Source organism: Mus pahari, chromosome 10 (genome assembly GCF_900095145.1).
Source record: "Mus pahari chromosome 10, PAHARI_EIJ_v1.1, whole genome shotgun sequence".
Taxonomy (NCBI): Eukaryota; Metazoa; Chordata; class Mammalia; order Rodentia; family Muridae; genus Mus; species Mus pahari.
The window spans coordinates 66458306-66484696 of record NC_034599.1 but is presented as its reverse complement, the minus strand read 5'-3'; the positions used below and the strand labels follow the sequence as shown (position 1 = coordinate 66484696).

General features: G+C 47.1%; 1 protein-coding gene and 2 pseudogenes across 1 annotated transcript in view; all 3 read left to right on the top strand.

The window, feature by feature from the left end:
* Nucleotides 1-3770: 3770 nt before the first annotated feature.
* Nucleotides 3771-4036, top strand: LOC110328030 (annotated as a pseudogene).
* A 3920-nt stretch (nt 4037-7956) lies between these two features.
* On the top strand, nt 7957-9304 carry LOC110328381 (annotated as a pseudogene).
* A 6724-nt stretch (nt 9305-16028) lies between these two features.
* The window catches only part of Myzap (myocardial zonula adherens protein), an 86961-nt gene continuing 76598 nt past the window's right edge, over nt 16029-26391 (top strand). Inside the window, exon 1 of the mRNA XM_021206528.2 lies at nt 16029-16209. Coding sequence (XP_021062187.1) covers nt 16135-16209 — 75 coding nt within the window. The 5' untranslated portion in view covers nt 16029-16134. The remainder of the gene's footprint in view (nt 16210-26391) is intronic.

The following is a 26391-nucleotide window of genomic DNA, read 5'->3' as shown; positions in this document are numbered from 1 at the left end:
GGTGTTTACTAGGCACTGGCGTAGCCTCACAAGAGGCCACAATATCAGGGACCCTTCAGCAGTATCTTGCCGGCATGAGCATGAGCATTAGTATCTAGGTTGGTGGCTGATGATGGGATGGACTCCGAATGGGGTCCTCTCTGGATAGTCCATCCCTTCATCCCAGCTCCAAACTGGTATTTCTGTTCTTAAGGAGTTAGAACTATGGCATTCTTGGAGATGCACTTTGGCAGCAGTGGTGCCAGGAGGGGAGAGGCCTTTCAGCCAATACCATTATAGTCATGGCGGGAGGCTCAGTTGCAGATACCACAGGGCACTAGCTATACCCTCTTAACTCTTAGCTGTATGGAGTGGTGGATGGTAGTGGCCCATTAGGATTGCCCAGGAACTGCTGGGACCCACCTCACACAACATAAAGTCCTTTTCTCAGAGAAATCTTGAATCCAGGGACTTGTGACCAAGGAGGTACAGAAGCTCATCACCTTGTAAGGGCCATCTGGATGAAGCTCCTCGTCAGGATGGCCAACGCTCTAGCTCTCACCCTGCACCACAGCAAATTCTCTTCACGACTCCTGTGGTGAGACTCAGCCACAGGGCAGCTCGCAGCTGTTTAATCTCAGGTTCCCCATTTCTGCATGACGAACTAGGCTGTCACAGAAGTTGCTTCCATGCTGGCTCCCTCCCATTTCAGCTGAACNCCCCCCCCCCCCATTGCTTCCTGCCCTACTGAACGGCACTGATCCATCTCAAGTCTAACCCCTGTGAACCTCAGGCCCACTGCACAGAGGATCTTCCTATTCTGAGACAGAGCCTGGTGACATGATCCCAGCTGAATAGGTGCTCCTACTAGGCACCGTGTTTACTGATTTAGCAACAGCGTCCAGTCTCCCTCTTCCTCCCACCCCAGCCCCAAGGTTGCAGATAAGCAGGGCTTGTGCTGAGATTGACACCTTGTGTCTGATGAGTCTCAAGACCACACAGATGTCTGCACTGATGCAGGATTAGTCTCTGACATCAAAGGAGTATCCTCACAGTGAAGAGAGCGGTTGGGGGCATGGGAAGGGACAAGGGTATGAGAAGGTTAGGGCAGTCCCAGAACAATTGTTGGAGTGGCCTTTTCTGGCTTCCTTTATCCCTTCTCTTTTCCAGGCCTTTCTGCACCTGTACTTCAGGGCCTTCTATAGAGGTCTCATTTAACTTTTTCCTTTTTTTTCTTTTTCAAGATAGGGCCTCACTGGGTAGCCCTACTGCCCTGGAACTCATTATGTAGACTAGGCTGGCCTTGAACTTATGAAACTGCTGCCTCTCCCTCTGGGGTTATGGGCATGTCTGGCATTCTGTTTGTTCTAGAAAGCCCCAAGTCAGGCAACAGCTGTCTGTGAAGAGGAGGGGATAAGCAGACCTGCTGCAGTGGAGGCAGAATGGCTAGGTCAGAGGGAAGGCAGAAGGCCGTGACTCCTTCCACGCCTGTAGAGTAACAAAGTCCACACCACAGCTGCCTGGAGGTGGTAGCCTCCTGAAGGACCCATTTGGACAGGCTTGTAGCCACAGGGATATGGCAAAAGACCATGTACTTATTCAGGAATGACTTCTGGGTGTGCTGGACCAGGTACTGTTGTGGGCCTCTGCCTCAAATCTCTACCAGTCTGGCTCCATGTCCTCTGACATGGTCTGAGATGTCAGCCAAATGTGCAAGACTTGGGCCTCCCTCAGAAGACCTGGGAAGCCATTGTAGAGAGAAGTAGCATGGATAAAAACCATAGCCGAGACCTGTGTTGTGAACACTCCACTGTGAGCCAAGTGCCAAAGTGACCTGAGGCCACTGAAGGGTCAAGAGGAGAGGTGGTGGTAGCTTAAGGCCTGCTGGGGGAAAGTGCTCAGATTCTTGGCACATTCCGAAGGCAGGGCAGATGTGAAATGTCAAGTGTGAGATTAAGTGGAAGGAGCAAAAATGGCTCCTGGGATCATGGTTTGAGTGATCGGAGAACAGGGGCCCCTGTCAATCAAGCTAGGAAAGCTTTGGCAACAACAGCATTTTTGAGAGAGGATCATGCTCAAAAATAATAGAGCCCCCAACACTCAGAACACCCACCAGCCTACATGGCTTTATGTACATGGCTTTATAAAGATGGCCTTCCTCCCCCTGGTGGGCTAGCCTCACATTAGGGTACAGCATGTTAGGGTGTATTCCCTTAACACCACAAAGCTTCTGTGTCGTGAATAACCCTCATGACACTTGCAGAGGCCATACCGGGGAGTGACAGCTGGCACCTCAGAAAGCCCCGAGGGACTTGCCTGGTACACATTTAAGGCAGAGGAACTCAAACTTAGAGAAAGCATTTATTCATCTCTCATGCCCTATAATAAATTTTATGCCCACCCCACATATATAATACAAGCCTGCCTGTATACAGTCATAAAATATTAAAAAGTAGGGGAATAACACTAAGAAGTATTGTTGGTCTGGTTATGATAGAGGAAAATGACTGCCTCTTTGTTTTGAAGATATCTGGTCCTCTTCTCACAGGCTGAGAACAGATAAATTCTGCACAGAAAGCTCTTTAATACAGCAAACTGGACAGGGAATGTAAGCCTCTATATTCTTTCCCAAACACTGTCCCCCGACATTGGCATTTTGAAACAGGCTTTCTCTGTATAGCCCTGGTTATCCCAGAACTTACTCTATAGACCAGGATAGCCTCCAACTCAGATTCACCTGTTTTTGCCTCATAAGTGCTGGGCTTACAGGCTACCACCACCCGTAACACTCAACATTTTTGCTTCAGAGTAGTCACTGGAAATCTAAAGAAGCAGTTCACACTCACAGTTACCCACGACATGAGCCGACTACTCTATTTCCTCAAAAGGACTTCCCAGCAGCCGAGGGCTGTGGCACAGTCTACTCACACCACTTATGTTTGATGGTATCGGCCCAGCCTCCCATCCGCCCCCAGAGGAATTACTGTCATTTGACAGGTGAGAAGATTAAGACTTGGAAAACGGTGGTGATGTGATCCAGACTCCAGTTAATAGTGGTGGAGCTGGAATAGAAACTTGCATCAGCTGGGCATGGTGGTGCATCCCTGTAATCCCAACACTTGGGAGGTAGGGGAAGGAGGACCAGGGATTCAAAGCCACCCTTGGCTGTGTAAGACCTTATCTCAAAAACAAAGTGAGCAACTATGTAACGAAAGCCTACAGGAGTGGAAGCTCCCTGTTGAATGGGGCTCAGAGGCTCCGGAGATGCTCAGTAAAGTGCTTCTCGCCCAAGCAGACCAGCCCGAACCCAGGAGAAAACCAGCAACAAGCAGGTATGGTGCTGTGCATATGTAATCCCAGAGCTGGCTCTGAGGCAGGGGATCTCTGACCAGTCAAGTCTAGCTGAATTGGTGAATTCCAGGTTTAGTGAGAGACCTTGTATCAAAAGGTAGAGAATGACCTAAGGTTGACCATTGGCTTCATAGTGTGTGTACAAATGCACACATCACACCCCATCCCCAACACACAAGTGAACACATGAATAAACCAGGGATGTGGCACACCAGTAAAGGCACTTGGCCACCAAGACTGATGAACCGTGTTTGATCTTTGGGATCCATGTGGTGGAAGGAGAAAATTGAGTCCTGTGGTTGTCCTCTGACCTGTATAACTAAATAAACAAGGGCTTAAAAAACCCTGAATGAGGCTTAGATGTGCTTCGGTAGCGACCTATTGTCCTCCGCTGCTTGGGCAGTGTCAGCACCTTACCTAGAAGCTCAGAGCAGCCAGCCATGTGCGACCGGAAGGCAGTGATCAAAAATGCAGACATGTTGGAGAGATGAAACAGGACCCAGTGGAGTGCACTACTCAAACATAGAAGTACAACATCGAAACTGATTTTGCGGCCCATATCAAGTAGGAGCTTGACAAGAAGTACAACCACACCTGGCACTGCATTGTGGGGCAGAACTTCGGCAGTCATGTGACCCATGAAACCAAACACTTCATCTACTTCTACCTGGGTCAGGTGGCCATTCTTCTGCTCAAATCCGGTTAAAAGTATGGTCTGTGTCAAACACTCAGTGATCCATCCAAAAGCAAGGACTGCATCCCAAGTTCCAAGTACCGGAGACTGCGTCTGCAGCCTTGCTAAGGAAACGCCCCATTTGAGTCTGTTGAGTTCTGTACAAAGCATTGTTCTCTGTACAAGTTTGTGGTCATAAAATTAGTAAAACAGCTTACATTCATACTTATTTTCTAGTCCGTACTAATGTATCCTATTTTTTTCTCCCTCAGGTAATTCCATTAAAAATCTGTTGGAGATGGAAAAACAAACAAAAACCAGATGAATAAATACATAAAGAAGCCTATGTTGCTCTAACCTGAGACCTGGGTGTCTAGAATTTGAAAGGAGTGACTGACTGCATCTGGACTGCTCATTGTTCACTTGCGCCCGAGCCCTTGCTAGTCTTTGACGCAACGTCTTCACAGTCTAGACCACGGTCATACTATAAAGGATGGAGAATACCAAAAGAATAATAAAATTAAATTAAAAAACCCAGGGTGAGCGTTTTGGGCATCAGTTTCTGTATACTGACACACTGAGTTATGATGTCTGTAGGTTAATGTGCAGAAATATTCTATTAGCAAGACATCAAGTGGCTTTGCTGTGCAGTCGACTTGAGGACTACTGGCAAAGTCCCAGTCCCATCCCAGAGAAAGCACGACCTACACATCCAAGCTAACTGCCCACTGCCCCACCTTCCCAACCCCTCTCTGCCTGACTGTGGAGGGTGTTTAACTTTTCCTCTTCTTCCCCAGTTTCTTCACTCACACTCACATTCACACATTCCGTTGCTGTCAGGTGGCCCATGTTCTTTCTCCAACTCACCCTGGGGTTCCATGTAACGTTGAAACATAGTATTCCCAACCCGAATGCCATGCAGCAGGCATGGTTGTGTTAACACCACCCATCAGGAACTCTTGCTTTTCTAGTTTATCAGAATTTCTGGACCACAGAGTGATGGATGGGCTGCTCTGAAGCAGCTGGTCACCTTTGTTTGGTTTTGTTCCGAGACAGACCTCTAACTTGCTGTATAGTGGAGGATGGATGACCTTAAGCCCTCGATCCACCAGCCTCTATCTCCAAAGTGCTGAGATTCCAGGTGTTTTCCAACACACCTGGCCTCACAAGTGTCTTGCTAACCCACGATGCTGTACAGCTGGACCTCTTAGGTCCCACCTGTGCTGTTGCTGACTGTGGACCTACACTTAGGACCACAGATTTCATTTCATCAGATTCTGTTGTTTTTTGGATTATTTTCTCCCTCAACTCTTTCAGACTATCCACTAGGTTTATAGATAGAGCTAACATATAGATGTAGCAGACCCAATCCCACTCAAATCTCATTACTCACTTTTAACCGACTCTTGGTGTTTCTTTCCCAGCTTTTGCATCCTTTATGGTAACTCTACTTGTGACCTTCAGATGATTCTTCTGAGTTCACGCATCTCCTTCATATGCACCCCAGACTCCAGGAGCCCAAGTCAATGGTTAGCTAGTGTGGAGATTCCCAGGACTGAGGGAGAACTAGCTCTGAGGTGCCAGAGCTGCCCATGGGGTCAGGCTGAATCCAGACTGTCACCGAAGACTGCACCTTCAGCTTGCATATTCCCTCTTCCTGCAGCCTCCACTGCCCTCTTAGGGCCCAGCCTCCTGGCATCGGCTTCTTAATGAGCAACTTCTGTTCCCAAAGAATTAGGCCTGAGACAATAGCTGCAGTACACACGAGACACAACAGATGTTCTTCATGAAAATAAATGCAGAAACACTAAAATGAGAAAAATAAATACAATCTCCTGAGCTGGGGAGATGGCTCAGTCTGTAAAGTTTTTGGCATAGCCACAAAGACCCTAGTTTGCCCCAGAACTCCCATAAAAATCCTGGAGTAGTACTGTACACCTGTAATTCCAGTGTTGTGGAGGTGGGGAAGGAGGGTCCCTGGAATGGTCACAGTCTAGCCAACTCAGAAAGCTCTAGGAAGACCCTGTTTCACAAAGCAAGGTGGAGAACCAGGAAGATGACATGGAGAGGGAACTTCCTCCTCAGTAGATGAGCTATGTCTGCTTGGTAGAAGTGGAGTTACAGGCACGATCACATTTTAGTTCAAATAGAACCAGTCACCAGCTGAGTAACTTTCAAGGCAAACCTCCCCAGTAGCTTAAGCACACACATGGATTTTGTGCTACAAGGCCCAGAAAAACCCTCACCCCGTCAGCCCTTCTCACCTGGCTGCCTCCTGCTTCTGTTCTTATCTGTGATGCTGGGTGGGGCCCGTGTCCTCTTAGAGACAGTCACCAGGATGTCTTTCTGAAAAGTAGGCCCAGAGCTTTCTATCTCTGCTTCTGTCTTAGACAGGGTTTCTGTTCCTGCACAAAACATCATAACCAAGAAGCAAGTTGGGGAGGAAAGGGTTTATTCAGCTTACACTTCCAGGTTGCTGTTCATCACCAAAGGAAGTCAGGGCTGAAACTAAGCAGGTCAGGAAGCAGGAGCTGAGGCAGAGGCCATGGAGGGATGTTACTTACTGGCTTGCTTCCTCTGGCTTGCTCAGCTTGCTTTCTTATAGAACCCAAGACCACCAGCCCAGAGATAGTACCACCCACAAGGTGTCCTCTCTCCTTTTTCACTAATTGAGAAAATGCCTTACAGATGGATCTCATGGAGGCATTTCCTCACCTGAAGCTCTCTTCTCTGTGATAACTCCAGCCTGTGTCAAGTTGATACACAAAACCAGGCAGTATATTTGATCTCTTGTCAAACTTGACACACAAACACTTCACTATCAAGCCTCCACCCTTACTTTCTTATTCATCCCCAAGATCTAAAAACTTTAAAAGTCCCACAGTCTTGCAAATTCTTAAAAATTCAATCCCTTTAAAATATCCAATCCCTTTTAAAATTCAAAGTCTCTTAACTGTGGGCTCCACTAAAATACCTTCCTTCTTCAAGAGGGAAAATTATCAGGGCACAATCACAATCAAAATCAAACTTCAATCGTCCAATGTCTGGGATCCACTCACGATCTGGATTCTTCCAAGGGTTTGGGTCACTTCTCCAGCTCTGCCCTTTGTAGCACATAGCTTGTCTTCTAGGCTCCAGGTGCCTGTACTCCACTGCTGCTGCTGTTCTTGGTGGTCATCTCATGGTACTGGCATCTCCAAAACACTGCTGTCTTCTNNTGTAACTAGGCTTCACCAATAGCCTCTCATAGGCTCTCTTCATGGTGCCAAACCTCAACTCCTTTGCATGACCCCTTCAAGTTCTGGGTCATCAATTGCTATTGAGGCTGCACCTTTATCAATGACCTTCCATGGCCCCTCAAAGTGCTGAGCCTCAGCTGCTCTTCATGACCCCCTCATGCCTTCAAAAATCAGTACCACCTGCGTGACTCTTACACATTACCAAGTCCTGCTACAGCACGAGGTACAACCTTGGCTCTCTGGGACACAACCTCTTTGTGCTCTCAAACAGACAAACAAACAAAAAACCCACTTCCTAGAAGATTTCACCTTAGTGATGCTGGTCTCTTCTTAATCACCACTAATTTCTTAGCTCCAGCTAACCAGCATCAATAATAGTCCCAGTGACACAAAGGTTCAATTTAGTGGTTCTGGTATCTCGTTAATCACAGCTGATTCTTCAGCCTCAGTTAACCAAAACAACAGAATCTTCACAAAATAGCAACTGGCCTGATAAGAATCTTTAATCTTCCCCCTGAAATTTCTCAAGCCAGGCCTCCATCTTTTGCACTGTTCTCAACATTATCTTCCAAGCTTCTACACAACATCCCACAGAGCTCTGAATGGATCTTCAAGCCCAAAGTTCCAAAGTCCTTCCACAGTCCTCCCCCAAACACAGTCACGTTGTCACAAGAATACCCCACTATGCTGGTACCAATTTGAGTACCATACCAGATGGAGCTGAGCCACAAGGGGGCTTGAGTGGAACTGGAGAGAGCAGCCAGCACCAATGCCAGGAACTATGAGGGCAAGGTGCATCGCAACACCAGGAGCTCCTGGCACACATTCCACAACTCCAGGAGTGTGAGGCCACAGCAGAAGAGAAGATTTGGGAGCAGCTGAACAGGACGATGGCCTGGCTGTGGCCAGGGAGGTGATGGAGCTACAGTTGAGTGCGATGGACGAAAAGGTACAGGTCAGGCGCCTGGAGTCTGAGAGGCAGAAGTTGAAGGAGCAACTGAAGCTGCAGCAGCAGAAATGGCAGGAGGTGAATCAGAAGATCCAGGAGCTGCAGGCTAGTCAAGAGGTGAGAACTGACCATGAGCAGAAGCTGTGTCTGCAAGAGCAGGGTATAGCTGTAGTGAAGAGCATGAAGTCTGAGCTGATGCGGCTGCCTAGGATGGGGGGTGAGCTGAAGAGGCTGTGTGAAGAGAACACTCATTTAAGGCGATGAAGGAGACCAATGGGTTGCTCACAGAGGAGCTGGAAGGTCTGCAGAGGGGACTGGGCCACACCAGGAGAAGATGCAGGAGGCTCTGGTTGACCTAGAGTTAGAGAAGGAGGCTGCTTGCAAAGCTACAGAGCTGGGAGAAACTGGACCAGACCATGGGCTTGAATCTCAGGACTCCAGAGGACCTTTCTAGGTTCATGGTTGAGCTGCAGCAGTGAGAGCTCTCCCTGAAGGAGAAGGATAACAGCATTATCATCAGTTCCCCCGCAGTCTGGAGAAGGCCCAGCAGCAGCTCCAGGGGTGAGGTCTGGCAGATCAATGCCCAGCTGCTGGAGGAGAGGAAGAAGAGGGAGACACGTGAGGTGCTTGCCCAAAGGCTCCAGAATTGCAATGCATTGCTGAGCAAGGAACGAGAGAGACGGCATGCGTGCCATCCTGGAATCCTATGACAGTGAGCTGACCCAAACTGAGTACTCAACCCAGCCGACACAGCGCCTGTGGGAAGCCGAGGACTTGGTTCAGAAGGTGTATGCCCACAGCTCGGAGACGGAGGCTCAGCTGTCTCAGGCCCTGGAGGAGCTTGGGGTTCAGAAGCAGAGAGCTGACTTGCTGGAGATGGAGTTGAAGATTCTGAGGGCCCAGACAAGCTCATCCGAAGCCAGCTTCCCGTTCTGCAAAGAGGAGGTGGATGCACTCAGGTTGAAGGTGGAGGAGCTGGAGGGTGAGTGGAGCTGGCTGGAACAGGAAAAGCAGGCGCTGGAGAGACTAACCCTAAGACAGCATCTAATAGGTTTCTATCACAAGCCCAGAGTGGTAACTACTGAAGAAAGTCTGACCGACGCCTTCTTCTAGAATCTACAGTTTTCTTTCCCTGCCATGAATCCAATCTGGGGCTTCGTGCATGCTAGGCAAGAATTTCACCAACTGGGCTACCCAGCCCTCTTTTTTGTTTGTTTGTTTGTTTGTGTTTTGGTTTTTGGTTTTTGGTCTTTGGTTTTTTTTGTTTTTTGTTTTTTGTTTTTTGGTTTTGGTTTGTCGAGACAGGGTTTCTCTGTATAGCCCTGGCTGTCCTGGAACTCACTCTGTAGACCAGGTTGGCCTGGAACTCAGAAATCCACCTGCCTCTGCCTCCCAAGTGCTGGGATTAAAGGCGTGTGCCACCACACCCGGCTTCCTAGCCCTCTTTTATTTCATCTTCTCAACTGGTTTCTTCCCCCTGCCAATCCCTACCCCACATGATGTATATAATCATTTGTTGCAATTCCTATGATTTATGAAATCCTAGCTTTTGGCTGCTAAATTCTGTGACTTTTTAAGTTTTGAGTACACCGCCTCCCAGCTCAAAGCTTCTTTGCACTACAGTCTGTGCCTCCTCAGCCTTTGCCTTCCACCGACCAGCATCTTGATTGCTAACATCTTTCTTAAGGGAAAATGAAATCCTATCATTGCCCTGCTCAGAAGTTCAAGACTCCCCCAGATGAAACAGCTCTCATCTGGATCTGAGGCATTTATATTCTAATTCTTCTCTCTGGGCAGTCCCTCTGCCCTAAAGTTCTAGTTGCACTGACTACCCATGCACAGTCTCAGGGACTTGACCTGAGTAGGGGCAGTAAGAGATGGAGGAAATGACATACACAGTCACAGGGAGCTAGGATCGGGTGGTGTGGGCCCTCTGTGGGAGAAGCCACAGCACCCTGGAAAGGCCACACATTTCTTTTATTGAGTTGAATGGAGAGGCAGGGCTATTGCATACAGATAAACAAGGAGGCAGGGTTTACGGTATACAGCTGGATCAAAAAAGCTGGATCAAAAAGAGCCAGGTTTGGCTAATCTTGGTAGGGCTCTGTAAGGGAACAGTCTTCAGGCTGGAAACATCCAGGGAGGAGAAAGCTATGGCAGACATTCTTTGCACACACTGTCGACACTCACACTGCCCCCCCCCCCCCGAGGAAGGCTTTGCCATCCCTCCACGTCTGAGGCTCTGGGGTCCCTGACAAGACTGTGCCTATGTTAGAAACACACCCTCACTCAGGACTTGAGTCTCTCGGGGGCTTTCTCTGCTCCTACATCTATGCATCCCAGCCCCACCAAGCCTGCCTCTTGCTCCAGTCCCTCTTCCTCCAAGGACCTCTTTTCTCTTCCTCCACAGTCTTTAGGGCCAGTTAGCTCATGGGCCATCTTTCCAGGGCATCTTTCCCCTACGTTTGTGGACCTGTGCATGTCTCCGATCTGGCCTCTATCCCAGAGCACAAGGCAAGTTGCTGATGTCTCCGACTCTGGAGTCATCTTGCTTCAGTTGAGGCTGACCCCTGCCACTTCCTAGTATTGGGTGCCATGGACAGGGCACTCCACCTACCTGTCATTCCACTTCCTCATCTGCAGACCAGGGGACACGTTAGCACTTTGCTTATTATGTGCCCAAAAGTTTCAAACACACCAACGCTTTTCTCTTCGTGCCTGCGTGAGCACTGGCCATCATTAATTACCCACGCTGTCCTCTCCCCAATTTTATAACCAAATCCTAGCAAGTGAGGGCTGCTCTCCCTGTCTTTGTCTCCTCAGTGTCCAGTAAACATTATTTGTATAGGTAACTTCTCATTCCTGTGACTGAAGCAACTTAAGGTCACCGTTTCGGGGGATTTCTGTCCATCAAGGTACAGAAGCCTGGTGGCAGGGGCTGCTTAGTCCATGATGGAAGGAGCATGTGGCAGAGCAGCTACTCACATCTTGGCCAAACAGGAAGCAAAAGAATGGGACCAGGACTCTGGCCAGACTCTACTGCTCAAAAGCCTGCCTGTAGTCATTCACTTCCTTCAGCCAGCCCTCACTTCCTAAAGATTCCACAGTCTCAGAAAAACAGCCACTACCTAGGGACCAAAAGGCAGACATCGCAGCCCGTGGGGAACATTGCTCACTCAAGCCGGGACAGTTCAGATCCGTGTGATGAATGTGCCGTTTGTTCGCTGGGCTAGCTCTGAGGTCGCAGACCTGTTTCAATGGGTTTGTATCCCTAGAGTGGATCAGCAGCAGAGCCAGTCCACGGCTAGACGGGCTTATAAATGCTGTGGATCTGAGGGAGCCAGTTGTCTGAGGGTTGGGTTCCTCTTAGTCTGCCTTCCTTATCACTGCACCCTGCTCCCTGCCTCTCGGAGGCCTGTCAGTATGGCTCTTAGACTTATTCTACTTATGCAAAGGGGTTCTGTAACTCAACACCCTTGCCCAGGGCTGAAAATGTGTCCCTTTCCCATTGTGAAGCATTTTGTCTCTGTGGCATTCAGAAGAGAATATGCCAGGACTCTGGGATATCGTCACAGTCCAGTGAAAGCAGAAAAAAGGGATTTCTTCAGGGACTCAAAAGTGAGGAAGGCACGCTAGCAGAAGTCCTGGTGTGCCCCGGATTCACCCATTTTGTGCTCTGGTGTCTGGTGTGTGGGTCAATTCTTGATCATTTCTCCCCAGAAATAAAAACAATCTTTGCTTCTCAGGACTTTGCTGAAGAAATGGATCCACCCTAAGGCCCTTAGCTAAGGAGGCCCTAAGTTAGGTAGATTTCATCAGAAGGCAGGAAAGACAACAGGAAGCAGAGGCTTAGAGGACAGGAGAGAATGAGGTTTGATTAAAAACTGATTCCGAGAAAAGGGAGGACTTTCACACAGGCGTCTAGAATTGTCTGCACACCTGTGCTTCAGCAGAGGCTGCTACAACGGAACTTATACACACATGCTATTATCATGGGTGAATAACAATGGCAGCCAAGACAGTGTTGTCAGACTCCTGGTCCCTCCAGTACAGACAATGGCATCCATCCACCATGAATGTGTAGGGAGAGCCCAGGGAGGGCATGCTGGGAGAAGGATTGATAGCCCCCACTCTTATCACTTCTATCCTCTTCCCTAGCCTTCTGCAAACCTTGGTGTTCTCAGCCTTTGAGTCTTCTTTAAGATTATTTCATTCATATATATATATATATATATATATATATATATATATATATATATGAATGAGAGAGAGAGAGAGAGAGAGAGAGAGAGAGAGAGAGAGAGAGAGAGAGCGCATGATAGTAGGTGCCCATGGAATGCAGATCTCCTACAGCTGGAGTTACAGATGGTTGTGAGCTATCTCACTTTGGTACTTAGACTTAACCTGAGTCCTCTGCAAGAGCATTCTATGCTCTTAGCTGCTGGGCTGTCTCTCTAGCCCCAATTTCTTATTTGAAAAAAAAAAAAAAAGTCTTCATTTGTATAACTTCTTCCAGAACTACTGACAGAAAACTGGCTCCTTTTAAAAAATCACCTCTCCATCCCTCACCCTGCTTTTCATTGCTTCAAGTCTAGCTTCGCTCCCCTCTTCCCTTCCTGTGCCTCTTTCCCCTTTCTGAGGATGTGGCCATCTCCTTGCGCTTGTATCTCTGTGGTCTCATCTTTCTCAGCTGGGTCATGGCCAGCACCTGCCTGATCACCACCCACAACACCTTGTGACATCAATGCTGGCTGGGACTATCCTGGGACTTTGGCTACTTACACTGACAACTTGTTGGGAGACCCTGGGCTGCCTTATAAGTTGGGCTGGCAAGGATCTAATTTGTTTGGATTGGTCATGAATGAACTGCAATGTTGCTCTGAAATGTTTTTCCACCCATTCAAAATTACTGAGCACTTATCACATTCCAATGATGTATTTTAGATGTGGGGCAGGGATGTAAACAGGATCCAGTTCTTAACCAGAGCTACAAGTTGGTGAGGAGTTGGCTGGTTTGCTAATAACCAAAACCATTATCATAAGGTGAAAAAAACTCAGGTGGATGGATGACTTAGGGTTTCTGTCACTCGTGGTAAAATACCATAACCAAAAGCAACCTGGGAAGGAAAGAGTTTATTTGGGATTGCAGCTTAGAAACCTTCATTGAAGGAAATTAGGGAGGACACTGGAGGCAGGAACTGAAGCAGACACCTGGAGAAATACTACTTACTGGCTTGTTCTGTATGGCCTGCTCAGCTTGCTTTCTTATATAACTCAGGACCACCTGCCCAGGGGTGCTCCACCCACAGTGACCTTGGCTCTCCCATATCACAGTAACAAAATGCCCTATAAACTTGCATACAGACCAATATGATTGAAACATTTTCTCAGTTGAGGGTCCCTTTTACCAGATGACTCTAGCTTATGTCAAGTTGACAAACAAACAACAAACCAGCACAATACACAAAATGTAGAGATGCAAATCCCCTTTCTCTCCAAGATGAGCCTATCAGATATGCAAATTCCCTTTCCTCATGTGCTGAGCCTATCACTCTTTGATGGTCTCTTGGGTGATTGCCATGCTATAAATAAACATTACTGATGCCAGGGTGCTTTGACTGTGTCTGCAAAAACAGCCCATTGCCTATCTCCTTGGGGCAAAATAGCAATCCATCATTAACCATTAGTTTCTTTCCACTGAGGTAACTAACCATGCAGGCATCTATCTCTAACTCCTAGTGGCCTCCAACGACTACCTTTAGAAGATTGGTTTATTTATTTTTTTATGCGTGTGGATGTATTATCTGCATGTAGGTATGTGTACCACATGCGGACCTGCTGCCCATGGAGGCCTAAAGAGTGCGTCAGATCACCTGAAACTGAAGTTGCCGACTGATTATTGTTAGCCACCTGGTGGGTGCTGGGGACCAAGACCCGCAAGTACTTTTAACCACTGAGCTAACTCTCCAGCCCCGACCACCCCCTTTGACCAGTATTTATTGGAGGGCAGACTTAGAGTTTAGGCTTACAGGTGTCAGGACTAGAAGCAGAGGCTGTATGGAGGAGGACAGAGGGAACTCTCTCATGGATTCCTTGTTTTGAAAGAGGCTGTAGATGGAGGAATACAGTGGAAGCGATAGGTACGGCTATTGACAGGTTAACTCTGTCTGGCATTAGTTTTCTCCTTTGCAAATCAAAGCTGTTAACAGAATCCACCCGGTGGGGTTGTGAGGCCTGAGGAGAAAACGAATACAGAGCTAAGAGGACAGGGGCATAGGGCTGGAAGATGGCTCAACATTTAGAAACCTTACTGTTTTTGCTAAGGACAAGAGTTCAGCTCCCAGCACCCAAGGTGGGCGGCTCTCAACCGAGCTAACTTCAGCTTCAAGGGATTGAAGGCCTTTGACCTCTGAGGATACCTGTACTCACCTGGGCAAACTCAAAATTAAAAATAAAAAGTAAATCTTAAAAACACACATACACACACACACACACACACACACACACACATAGCGGTGGTGAAGTTGGTAGAGAGCACCAGGAAGGGCTGGCAGAGAAGAAGCCCTGAGACTCTGGGGAGTCACTTTCATGCAGACTTGCAGAAAACATGGCTGTTGTCACCGAAAGGGCAAGTTTTTGTGGAACCATGAAGAATTCTGATTGGTAACATTCTTTGACGTCTTCCCTGGTGGTGCAACTCTGGGATCACTTGTGTGCATGGGTACACACACACATACAAATACACACACACACACAAACACGGGGGGGGTGAGTGCACAGAAGTTAGGGCAACAAAGCTTCTAGGTTCAGGGGTGCCGTCGGTGTTCAGGTTAGGAGGTTGGTGAGAAGGCTGGGCTTTGCCTGGGCTTTTAAGGGTGAGTAGAGATAGTGCGTCCTCCCTCTCCTTCCCCCAAAGCACTTTGTCCTGATGTTAAAGACCAAAGCACTCACCAGGTCCTTAGTGACCAGGCCTCAGCTCTTCTTAGCTTCTCTCCACCATCAGCTCCTGGCACTATGACAGGGCCCCTAAGAAGGAAGGGTCCCAGACCTGCCCTTGCCTTGTTCATCTCTGCTAGGGGGCAGCAGAGCGTTCCAGAAAGGCCCTAGGGGCTGACAGGGTAAGTCACCTTTTAGCTTAGCCACTTAGCACCTGGTGGGGTTCCTACTGCCTTACTCAACCCTGGATGAGTCAATGTCCTCATCTGCAAAATGGGGTGCAGGATAATGACACCTCTCCCAAAACGTGGTTGTGAAGATTGATTGACGCAAAGGGTGGTCAGTCCTGCCAGGTGGACACACAGCAATCACTGAATGAATGTGGACAGCCTGGGGTTGGCTTCCTCCGCGACTTGCAATTCTGGTCTTCAGCTTAGTCACTTCCTCTGGGAGCCTCTCTCTGGCTCCTGAGAACCTGAGGACAGTTGCACACTCGCAGCACACATACCTGTTTTCTACCACAGCAATGACAGCTGTCTTCTCTCAGGCTCACCATCAGGGTGCAAATCTGTGAGGACAGGAGTTGGTCGTTCACTAGGAGCACAAATAATAGGTACTCAGTAGTTACGGTGAAAAAAAATGACAAAGACCAAGGGTCCCAGTAGTCCTTGGGGTTTGACGGAAAGCTCTGGGGTCGTAAAGCCAAAAGGACAGGCGATATAGAGGCCGGATCCACAGTGTGTGCAGGAAGACTGGACAAGGAGAAACAGAGAAGATGACGCTCAACTTTGGGGACAGAATGCTGCCTGACGAGTCTGGCAGAACCCTAGCCCCGCCCCTCTCAGGCCCCTCCCAAGGCCCCTCCCAGGCCCCGCCTCCTGGGCTCCAGCCCTGCGGAAGCTGTAGCTTCTAGTGTCTGAGCCTCCCCCGCGCAGGGTGCGCCCCGCACGCTTATCCTGCCCCGGAGCAGTGCGGGCACCTAGCCCTCGCTCCACAGCCGCTGCGAGATGCTGCGCTCCACGTCCACTGTCACTCTGTTCTCAGGTGGCGGTGCCAAGTCGCCTGGAACGCCCAGCAGAAGGGTGAGTAGCTAGCTGGAGAAGGAGCTACTGGGGGAATCTCTTGCACTTATCCCTGTCGCCCCCTGTGTAGGGATGTGGGGACAAGGATGCTTCTGGCCGCCAATACTTCAGTCTTGGCTCAAGTTTCCTGGCCAGACCCGGACTACACAGTGACCCTCGCTCTGGATGCTCCCAAGGCTGGAAGAGAGGGCTTAGGGGACTTTCTGGAATACCTAGAACTTACTTCTCCTTCGCGTCTCCACTGCCAAGCCAAGCTTAAATGTGGCATCAGTTTTAAAAAGCCAAGGGAGAGGTTTCTGAGGTCTCTGCCCTGAATATATATGAAACGCAAACTTTCCTACATCTCTTGGTTGGGAGCATCATCCGTATGTCCATCCACCAGTGACAGACAGCCTCTGATCCAGGAGCCAGCTTTGAAAGGTGGTTTGCCTGTTTGCAGACCAGAGCTAAGCAGCTGACCACCCCGTAGTCCAACTGTAAGGGACTCTAGTTTACGTGGGCACTTCTTTTTTAAACCCTGATCATGACCTCCAGGGGGGTTTCCCTGAGGAAATCTGTTTAGCCACAGTCTTTCCAAAATCTGTTCTTACCTCCCAGATCCTGAAAGAATGGCCAGACTTGTCATGTTCACATTCCGTGCCCCTTCGAAGATCAGGGCCTCAGAAAAGTCGGCTGGGAGTTTGGCTTGTAGCTTTTTGGTTCTTCTGGTATCATGTTATTAAATACTTACCTCTTCTCTAATCGCATATCCCCACCGTTCATTCTGACAGGTTAAATCCCCTTCCAAAAGCCCCTTCTGAAGTCTGGTCAGTTTGATTTGACCTTTAGTGTTTATATTCTAAGCTATCTTTCTCCACTTACACACAAAAGGCATGTGTTGCTTTTGGGTGAGGGCCAAGTGGTGGTGGTGGTGGTGGTGGTGGTGGTGTGTGTGTGTGTATTTATGTTTGTGTGTATATGTTAGACACCTATGGCTCATAGAACTCTGGTTGCTTGATCATTAACTTAATAAAGTGGCTTCACATTTGGTTAGTGAGTTTCCAACCATGGGGCTTACCCTATTGCAAGATGGGCATTTGACTTTTTCCCATGGAAGGCTTTGTTTAATCAGAACAAAATTCAAGTTGACAAAGAATAAAATCATTACAAAGTTAGCCCTGAGCTGTGTGCAGCATCCCCTACCCACGGGGAGACTTGGACTTAGGTCGATGCTGGGATCCTGTGGATAAATACAGGTGTAGCCAGTAGACTCAGTAGCATCTTTGAGATTTTTCCCTTGAATGATGTCTGGACATACTGGAGTGCTTTGTCTTTTGGCTAAGACTGCATCGAAACTTTGGGCTGAAGAACTCAGGCTTCTGAATTCAGACTATATTGGACCGATTGGAACATTCTAGCACTTCTGTGGACAAAACCTTTCTAAAGGCTCCAGTGTGTGTGTGTGTGTGTGTGTGTGTGTGTTGATTGACTCACTGACTCACCAAATATTTATAGATCTATTGCTGTGTGCTACAGGGCTGGGCACTCAGTCCATTCTGCTCTTGGAGGCAGACATTATCACAAATGAGTCTGTGGAGAGAGCAGAGTATTTCCAGGGTTCAGTGACCCTAGAAGAAAGATTCTTCCTGAGGTGTGTGGGGCAAGCCTCTCCCTGCAGGCAAACTGCTGATTAGTCTCCAAGCAGGAGCAGGAGTTAAGAAGGCCATGGACAAGACTGACTGTAAAAAGAGAACTATCATTTATCTCAGTGGATACTTGACATGGACTGTATGATGATGTATGTCAGAACTGCTTCGGAACAAAACACTAAGTGTTTTTTAAATAATTAAAAAAAAACACTTTTAGAAGCACAAGAAAATAAAGATATACAATAAATAAATAGCCATGAAATTTTTTTCAAGAAATCCAGCCTTCTCTCACTCCCTCTGTGATGTTGGAAAGGAGGTGATCTCAAACTGGAATACTTTGGGTGTGTTCAACCTGTCGTTCCCTCCAGCCCAGGGTAGCTATGGATCTAGTTCAGCACAGTATCATAAATGTTTTTAAAACACTATGAGATGCTTTAGTTTGTCTTGTAACTCAACGGTGTGGTTTTTGAGTGTGAACTTTGTAAAGGACAGCACCGTGCCTCAAAGTCAAAAGGTCTGCTAGCTATTAAAATAGATCAGTTTTATCCACAGGGCTTATCAAAGCAGGGTAGGAGTTGCCCTGAGTCAGCTGCAAGGGTAGTGTCTAACCAGGCTGTCACAGGTCACCCTTTGTTCAGAGACAGCCACCTGCAAATGGGCTTACTTCCCTCTCCTCTGAAACCATCTCAAAGGGGAGGAGGGAGCCTGTGGGGGTGTGGGGGGGATGATTTCTGTTAACCGATAAACAAAACTCTGAGAGTCGTTCATACACAGCAAAACCAGTTCAAAAAAAAAAAAAAAAAAAAAAAAAAAAAAAAAAGGATCTGCCTTCAAACCAGTTGTGCACTAAAAATAGTTTTATCTATGGCAACCGTGGGAAGATAAAGTGGTTGGAGAATAGGTACAGCCGAAATAGTGACCTTGGGGGATGTGGGGGTGGAATTAAAAAAAAAAAATTAACACGAATGGCTTCATGATTTTGAAAGGAGTTTTGTAATTGAAGGTGAATCCCACAGCATAGGCCTTTGAAGTTAAGTCAGTTGTGTGGCTAGATTGTGAACTTGGAGTGGAAGGCACATGCTGTGCTGCTGTCCTGTAGTCAGGGACTTTGAGCTCAGACCCTGGGCTAGAGCAGGAGGAGATGTGAAGCCTGTAACAGATTCTCTGCAGCACCATGTCCTCTTGATAAGGAGAGACTGTTGGCTGCTTGTAGCTGGCATTGTGGACCCCTAGGTGGCATTAAAAAAAAAAAAAACAAACAAACAAAAACCCAAACCAAATCCAAACAAGGCCTGGGAGAAGCTTGCTTCCTAGCCAGTCTGCCCTTTGGCAGAGGCTTTCTCTCTTAAAACCCAGCACAGGCCTGCCCATCCCCACTCCCTGGCTGCACAGGCCTGCCCATCCCCACTCCCTGGCTGATGCTATACTTGCCAGGGTCTTGTTCCTGCCTTGTTGGTTCAAACTAAGGAATTCCCCTTGACTGGCATGTGAAAGAGACTGACAGGTGTCCCAGCTTCCTCTTCTCAGTGGAGGAAACAGTCTGTATAGTTGTTTCCTGTGCCCTGTGGAATTCAAGGACAGTGTGCAAATAGCTCTACTGTCCTGTAGGATCTGAGGAAGGGACATGGGGATTTGGGGGAAATTCAGCCTCTGAAGGAAGGAAGCTGGTTGGAGCATCCACTGGGGGAGGGGTACAGATTTTCATTGCATCCCAAAAACTGCCTGACTCTTGCTTAGGCTCCTCCTGAGCTGGTTCCTGACAGGCTAGGTGGTAGAGTTTTAGAATTGTGGCATCATGGGGACTTAAGTCAAAAGCCTCTGTCACTAACAGATGACAGAGGCTCAGGAAAACACCAACTGGTTTGTTTGTTTTTGCCTTTTGTCCTTCCATCTTGCCTTGTTCAGTGTAGGGTGGACAGACTTGGGGTTCTGAAGGATACTGAAGAACGCTGGATTTATGGAGCATCCCGCCTGTATTCTGCAGAATGTATGGAACAAGTCCAGCCTTGTTCCTAAGCCACTGCAGAGGCCTAAATGTGGTCTCTGTTGATGTTTCTCTAATGCTGTGCATACACACTAAGAGCTGATTTGGACCTTGGTGTCCCTACCAAGCTTCCTGGTGGCTGGCACACCCTTCCAAGTCAGTGAGCCTCAGTTGCCTGATTGAGTGCAAGAGCTGGCTCACTGGAGCTAAACCTGAGGTACTTCAGTCTGAAGTGCTTCGTCTGTTACCTGCTTTACAGTTTAAAATGGCCCCAGTACTTTTCCAGAATAACAGTGGTGCTTGCCTCTGTCCCTCTTCCGATGAGCCGTGTCTCCTAAATGTCAACCATAGAACGATCTTTTCTAACGTGCAGAATCCAGCCGCCTGGCTCTTCTGCTTCAGGAACCTGTGCAAAGCCAAACTCCACGTTTAATATTCAAGCCCCCAGCCTGACTCTTTTATGTCTTGTCTATCTCTCTACTCTTCCCAGGTATTTCAAATACCTCCCTCTCTGGGGCTTCCTGAGCTGCTTGTTCCCCGCCCCCGACTTTTGTTGCTTCATATTTCTCCCCTAAGGAGAATCGGACTTGCCTTGAACCCTCAGTTCCTCAGCTTGTCCAGCCCACTGTTGTGTGAAGCTATGGTGGCCACTTGAGAAGCTTTAGAGACCTTGGAGGTATGCTCTGTTGATTCAGGGCACCCCACACAAACACAGAGCCCTGAGTTCAAGTCCTAGAAAATGTGTGTTTGTGTATGTATGTATGTGTGTATATATATATATGCATGTATATGTATATGTATATGTATATGTATATGTATATATGCATGCCTACCACCCAGGCATGGTGGCTGTGTGTGCTCAGAAGCTCAGCAATGTCAGCAATGCATGTTCATCATCTCAGCAATAGGGATACAAGGACAAACAGATCAATGTTCTGTTAAATCCAAGAAGGGTGGTACAAGGTATAATAGCAGTCAGGGTCCCAAAGAAACTTCACATCCATTCAGGAAGTGAGAAGTTAAGAGGAGAAGTCTAGCATCCAGCCAGCCCGATGCTCGGTCCTACCTAGGAAGGAAGCAGGTGACAAGTGGGTAGGATGGCCCAGGTAACAAGTTTGATGATTCTGAGAAGGTCTTCAAGTACTCACCTTGCCTCTTCCTCTGCCACAGTTGGAATTTCATTTATTGGGTTAAGTCAGTGATTCTCAACCTTGGTTCTACATAGAGTTACCAGGCAGCATAAAGCCAACTCAGGTTTTGAACCATATGGGACATAGGCTGAAACCATGAACTAGTACTGTGTTTATTGGGGAGTACCCCATGTGATTGTGAGTACAGCTGAGGATGAGAGTGTTTCTCTAAGCATTGCAGATTTCTTGGAAGGGCAGCTATTCTGGGGCAGCCAGCAAGATCCCCTGGGCCTTGCAGATGGCCATCAAGGTGATGGGCTGGGCAGGGGTCCAAGCACTTCTAGATATAGCAGGATCTTTGTGGACATTTATGGACTTAGACTTTATTCTCAGATCTTAGCATTTGGGCACATTCTGTAGCTAGTATGGAAGTGATCCAGAGAGAGCTGAGAGAGCAAGGGAGGCCCCTGCCTTCCTATTGGTAGATTTTATGAGGCTGCAGCCCTGACATGAAAAAGAAAGGTCCCTTCCCATGGTGAGAGTGGAGGCTAGATGCTGCTGCTCAGACAGATCTGACCTGATCTGTTTTGAATATCTCTGAGCTAAGAATGGATTTCACCATGGCCTACAAAGTCTGAATAGTTCTCATCTAGCCCTTTACCTAAAAACATTGACACCTCCCACCCCAATATAGATAATGAAGCTACAAGTTCAGGGTCATAACAATCCTTATCTAGATGGTGTGTGCCCCATTCTCACTTGGTCTGGCATGTAGGTTCCATAGGTTGGATACATTTGTGTTGAGCAGGGAGGGGAGACCACACCCCTCCTTCAGCCACACCCACAGAGGCCACACCTGGTGTTTTGAAGGGCAGCTTGGCAGGAGGCCACAGTAGGAGTGGACCTGACCTGAGGGAGACATAAATGCGTTTGGTTTATTTCCTTAGGGAAATCCAGTTTGCAAACTGATTAGCAAACTCCTGTTACCACCCTGGGTCATCTTTTCTACCCCCTGAGATAGATTTCCCTTCCCCCTTGGGTGAACCCCAGTTTCAGAAGCATAGAACAGAAAGATGGGTGAAACCCCAGAGTGTCTTTAGATGAAGACCTCTGCCTCCACCAAAGGGGTCACAGAGAGCCCCAGAGTCCCTCTGTGTCCTGAGCTATAAACAGAGGCTTGATTATACTCTGTGTGTGTGAAGGAGACCTGAATGCTAGCTGTTTTCTCCCTTGCTTTCCCTCCCAGGAGGGTGACTTTGAAGACAGTGGGAGAATCTCTAAGGAGTTTCAGGTATGGTCTCCTTTGTTTGAGTTCACTCTCTCAAACAAACCCAACCCAACCACACTGATACCCTGCTAGGCCCTGGAAAGGCTATAAAAGCCAACCTGGTAAAACACTTGCCTGATCTCAACCTGTGCCTTTCCCTTCCATCATTTTGTAGTGGAGAGAGTATTAGGAGAAACTTCATTATTCAGATGAATTGTTGAAGTCATGTTTCAGTGTTAGTCTCTTTATCTGTTACCTGTCGACTGGAAGAGTTCCACCCTTAACTCTCTGTTTATGTTTATCTCACCTGCTGATCAAATAGCTCAGGTTGCATGTAACATGTCAATCTCTGGACATGTCAACATTGATCTATACCTGAGCTACCTTGGAATGCCTGAGAGATGTCTGTTGTTCAGTGATGGATAATGATGAATTTCTGAGACCCACAGACCTCAAAAGGACAGCACTATCCTTTTATACCCAGCTCGCATGGCATCACGTCTAGATGGTGCCTTTCTCTTAGAATCCCACTTCTGGTTAAGATTAAGGTTCTGCTTCCTTTAACCCAATAGTAAGAAACTTACAGAATTCTTAACATGTGCCAGAGACTGCTCAAAGCTCTTAACATATCAGCAAAATTAGCCTTCACACTTGAAAGAGAAAGTTGTTTTACAACTAAGGTAACTGAAGCACTGAGGATGAAGCCACTTTCTAAAGTTTCATAGCTAGTGTCAAAACCCATATTATAACCTAAGAAATGCAAACCCCATGCTTTAACCTTCAAGCTACCCTGCTTCTCAGTACCATACATTGTCTATGCCTACCATTGTTTCATGTAGCCTTATTTGAGCATATTAGTAGCTTACAAGCTCCTTGGGGGTACAGCAGCTTCTTTGTCATCATGGTCCCTTTCTATCCCTTTAATAGTACTTTACAAGTCATAGGAACTCATCCATCAAGGAATGGAGCACGGTGAGCTGGTGAGACAGCAATGGTTTGTGAGCTGTAGTTTTCCACACTGTTCAGACCTCATGGGCTTAGCCGGCTCCTGAGAGGATCCTTGGGTATAAACTGTACTACCTTTGAGCACTGTTTAGCCTGGGAAAACCCTGGGAGTTGTGAGTTTCAGGAAGCCATCATGATTAGCATCATAAAATGCTGAGATAAGCCATGTTGGGTTGATGTTACTCAGGGGAGATTCTGCCCCAGGAAGATGGGTTGAGGGAGGTGCACCCTGCCCAGTCACCCTAGTGTACAGGGTTCAGGGGTCATGTTCCTTACCAGAGCTTTTATTAGGAATTCAGAATACCTCCTAGGCCTCTAGCATGCTTCATTTGCTATTGCTGAAGCTATTGGATTTAGGAAGAATTATCAACCCCTCCACACATATTCTCTTTTAATTTTCCTTATTGTTATTACTATAATTGTGTATGTGTGTGTGCACTCTTGTACATAAATGAGGAGGTCAGAAGAGAGTGTGCATCTGGTGCCCTTCTCTATCACCCTCCACCTATTTCTTTGAGGCAGAATCTCTCCTCAAATCTGGGGTTCAGGTTTTTCAGCTATGCTGCAAGCACCAGATGCACACTCTCTTCTGACCTCCTCATTTATGTACAAGAGTGCACACATACATACACACACACACACACACACACACACAATTATAGTAATAACAATAATAAAAGTTAAAAGGGAATATGTGTGGAGGGCGTGCTAATTCATCCTAAATTGGATAGCTTCAGCAACAGTAAGTCTCCACTTCCTCAGAGCTAGAGTTACAAGTCTGGGTGGAATGCTTAGCTTGTTTCATGGCTGCTGCTAGGAACTGAACTTTGGTCTTCTTGATTGGGGAAAAATGCTTTTAATCAATGAGCCACCACACTACTTCCATTATTATTTTAATTTAAAAACTGCTTGAAACAGTTGTAATCAACACAGAAATCCACAGCCCACCCACAAACTTTTTTTTTTTAATGATAAACAACATTAACAGTGTGGTTCCTGAGGGGTGTATTTCTCCCCTTTAAATCTACATGAATTATAAGGAAGTGTTTAAAAGCAAAATGGAGTTAGTCTTAACATTTTGTTCTGCAACTTTCTTTCTATTTTGTTTTGTTTTGCTTTGTTTTGTTTTTAAGACAGAGTCTCTCTGTGTAGCCCTGGCTGTCCTGGAACTCATTCTGTAGACCAGGCTGGACTCCAACTCACAGAGATCCACCTGCCTCTGCCTCTGCCTCTCAAGTGCTGTGATTAAAGTTGTATGCCAGCACTGCCCAGCAAACAACCTTCTTTTATCATAACAAATATGTATTTGCTAGGGAGGCATGTGATCCTGCTCCAAGCTGGGATTAAGTTGCTTGTGTACCATCAATAGTGGGTCAGCATCTATTAAGAATACCTGTGCTCTTTAATATTTCCATCAAAGCCCTTTATTGATGAGAGCAGATGCTTTGCATAGGACCCGAGGGTGTAGCCCCAGGTATCTCCTGCTATAGCCAAAAAGCTTTGAAGCCAAATCTTTTATCTTGCAGGCTCTTTTCATTTTTATGTGTTGTGTTTACTGTTGACTTTGTGCATGTCTTGGTCTTGGTAGGCATGGCTGAAACAACCCAGCCCAGTGGTCATGGTATAGCTGCCAACGGTGGGAACTGTGTGGAGGAATGTCAGAGTTCTGGGAGGGCCAGTGGAGAATGGGTGCAACTGTGGTGAAGGGCCATCTCACTTGTGGGTGAATTAATGCATAAAGTTTTTTTCTTGAAAATGATGGCCATTAGGGAATGCCTCTCTAGGATCCTCCAGCCAGTGAAAAGGCATTGTTTACCTTCTAATGCTGCAAATTCCATTGACCATATAGTTTCCATGGAAACAAGGGTCAGGAAGCCAAGTGGACCTGTTTTGTTCTGGAGCATAGGTTGAGAACACAGTGATACTATCTCGATATTAATAAAAATTAATATTTTACCCCTTTACCTGGGCTGGGGAGGCCACTCAGCCAGCAAAGCACTTGCTAAGCAAGTGTGAGGACCTGGGTCTGAATCCACAGAACCCACTTCCGGACTGAAATCTCAGCATTCCTACAAATTCCTGGAAGCTCACAGGCCTGCGAGTCTGGCATGTGCAGCAGCAAACAGCCAAGATGCTCTGCTGCAAGCATGTCACCATACTGTGCCAGCACTAAGGGCCCTGTGGTTGATCTATGTGACCTCGTCCTTCTTTTGCATGGATATGTAGTCCTTGAAGAGAATTAGTGACTGGCTTCTTTGCAAGAAGCTTTAGAAAGCCTGATGCCTGGTCTGGCACATCAAGGGCTGACATCTGAGGCTGTTCTCTGACTTACACATAAGTATGGCATGTGTGTGTTCATACTTTTATACTTAAATGTGTGCATGTACACACACACACACACACACACACACTCAACCTTAACATCTATAGAGGCATGCTTTCCTTTAATCTCATCTTACACTAAGCTTTAATGCTTCTTTTGTGTTTAATGTTAAGAGGAATGGTGCAGTTTAGTCTTTCTCTCATTGGATTGGCTTGGCTTGGTTTTGCAGTCCTGAGCTTGAACCTAGGGCCTCCTGTGTGCTAGATCAGAAATTTACCATTAAGACAACACTCCCAGTGCTGGCCTTTTGGAAACTACTTGAGAACCTTTATTTGTGTATGTATACATATATGTATACATGAATATATATATATATATATATATATATATATATATATATATATAGTATATATGTGTATATGCATATGTATCTGTACATATTTCATTTGATTTTGAGACAGCATCTCACTATGTAGCCCTGGCTGTCCTGGAACTCACTATGTAGCCATGGCTGTCCTGGAACTCACTATGTAGCCCTGGCTGTCCTGAAACTCACAGGGATCTGACTGCCTCTGCCTCCCAAGTGCTGGGATTAAAGGTGTGCATCTCTATGCCTAGCCTTTATTCCAGTATTTCAGTGATCTTTATCTGCAGCTTTGAGAACCAGACAGGAGGCCTCAGAAGTCAGTACAGGTGTACAGTCACTGTGTAGCTAATGAAACTCCGATGTTATTACCTTGGCAATTAAGCTCTTGGTCCCCTGGCCTTTTCTACTAAGTCTCTTTTAATTTTTAGCAAATGTGAAACAACTTTGGCTTTTTCTTCTTCTTTTCCTTTCAATTCTA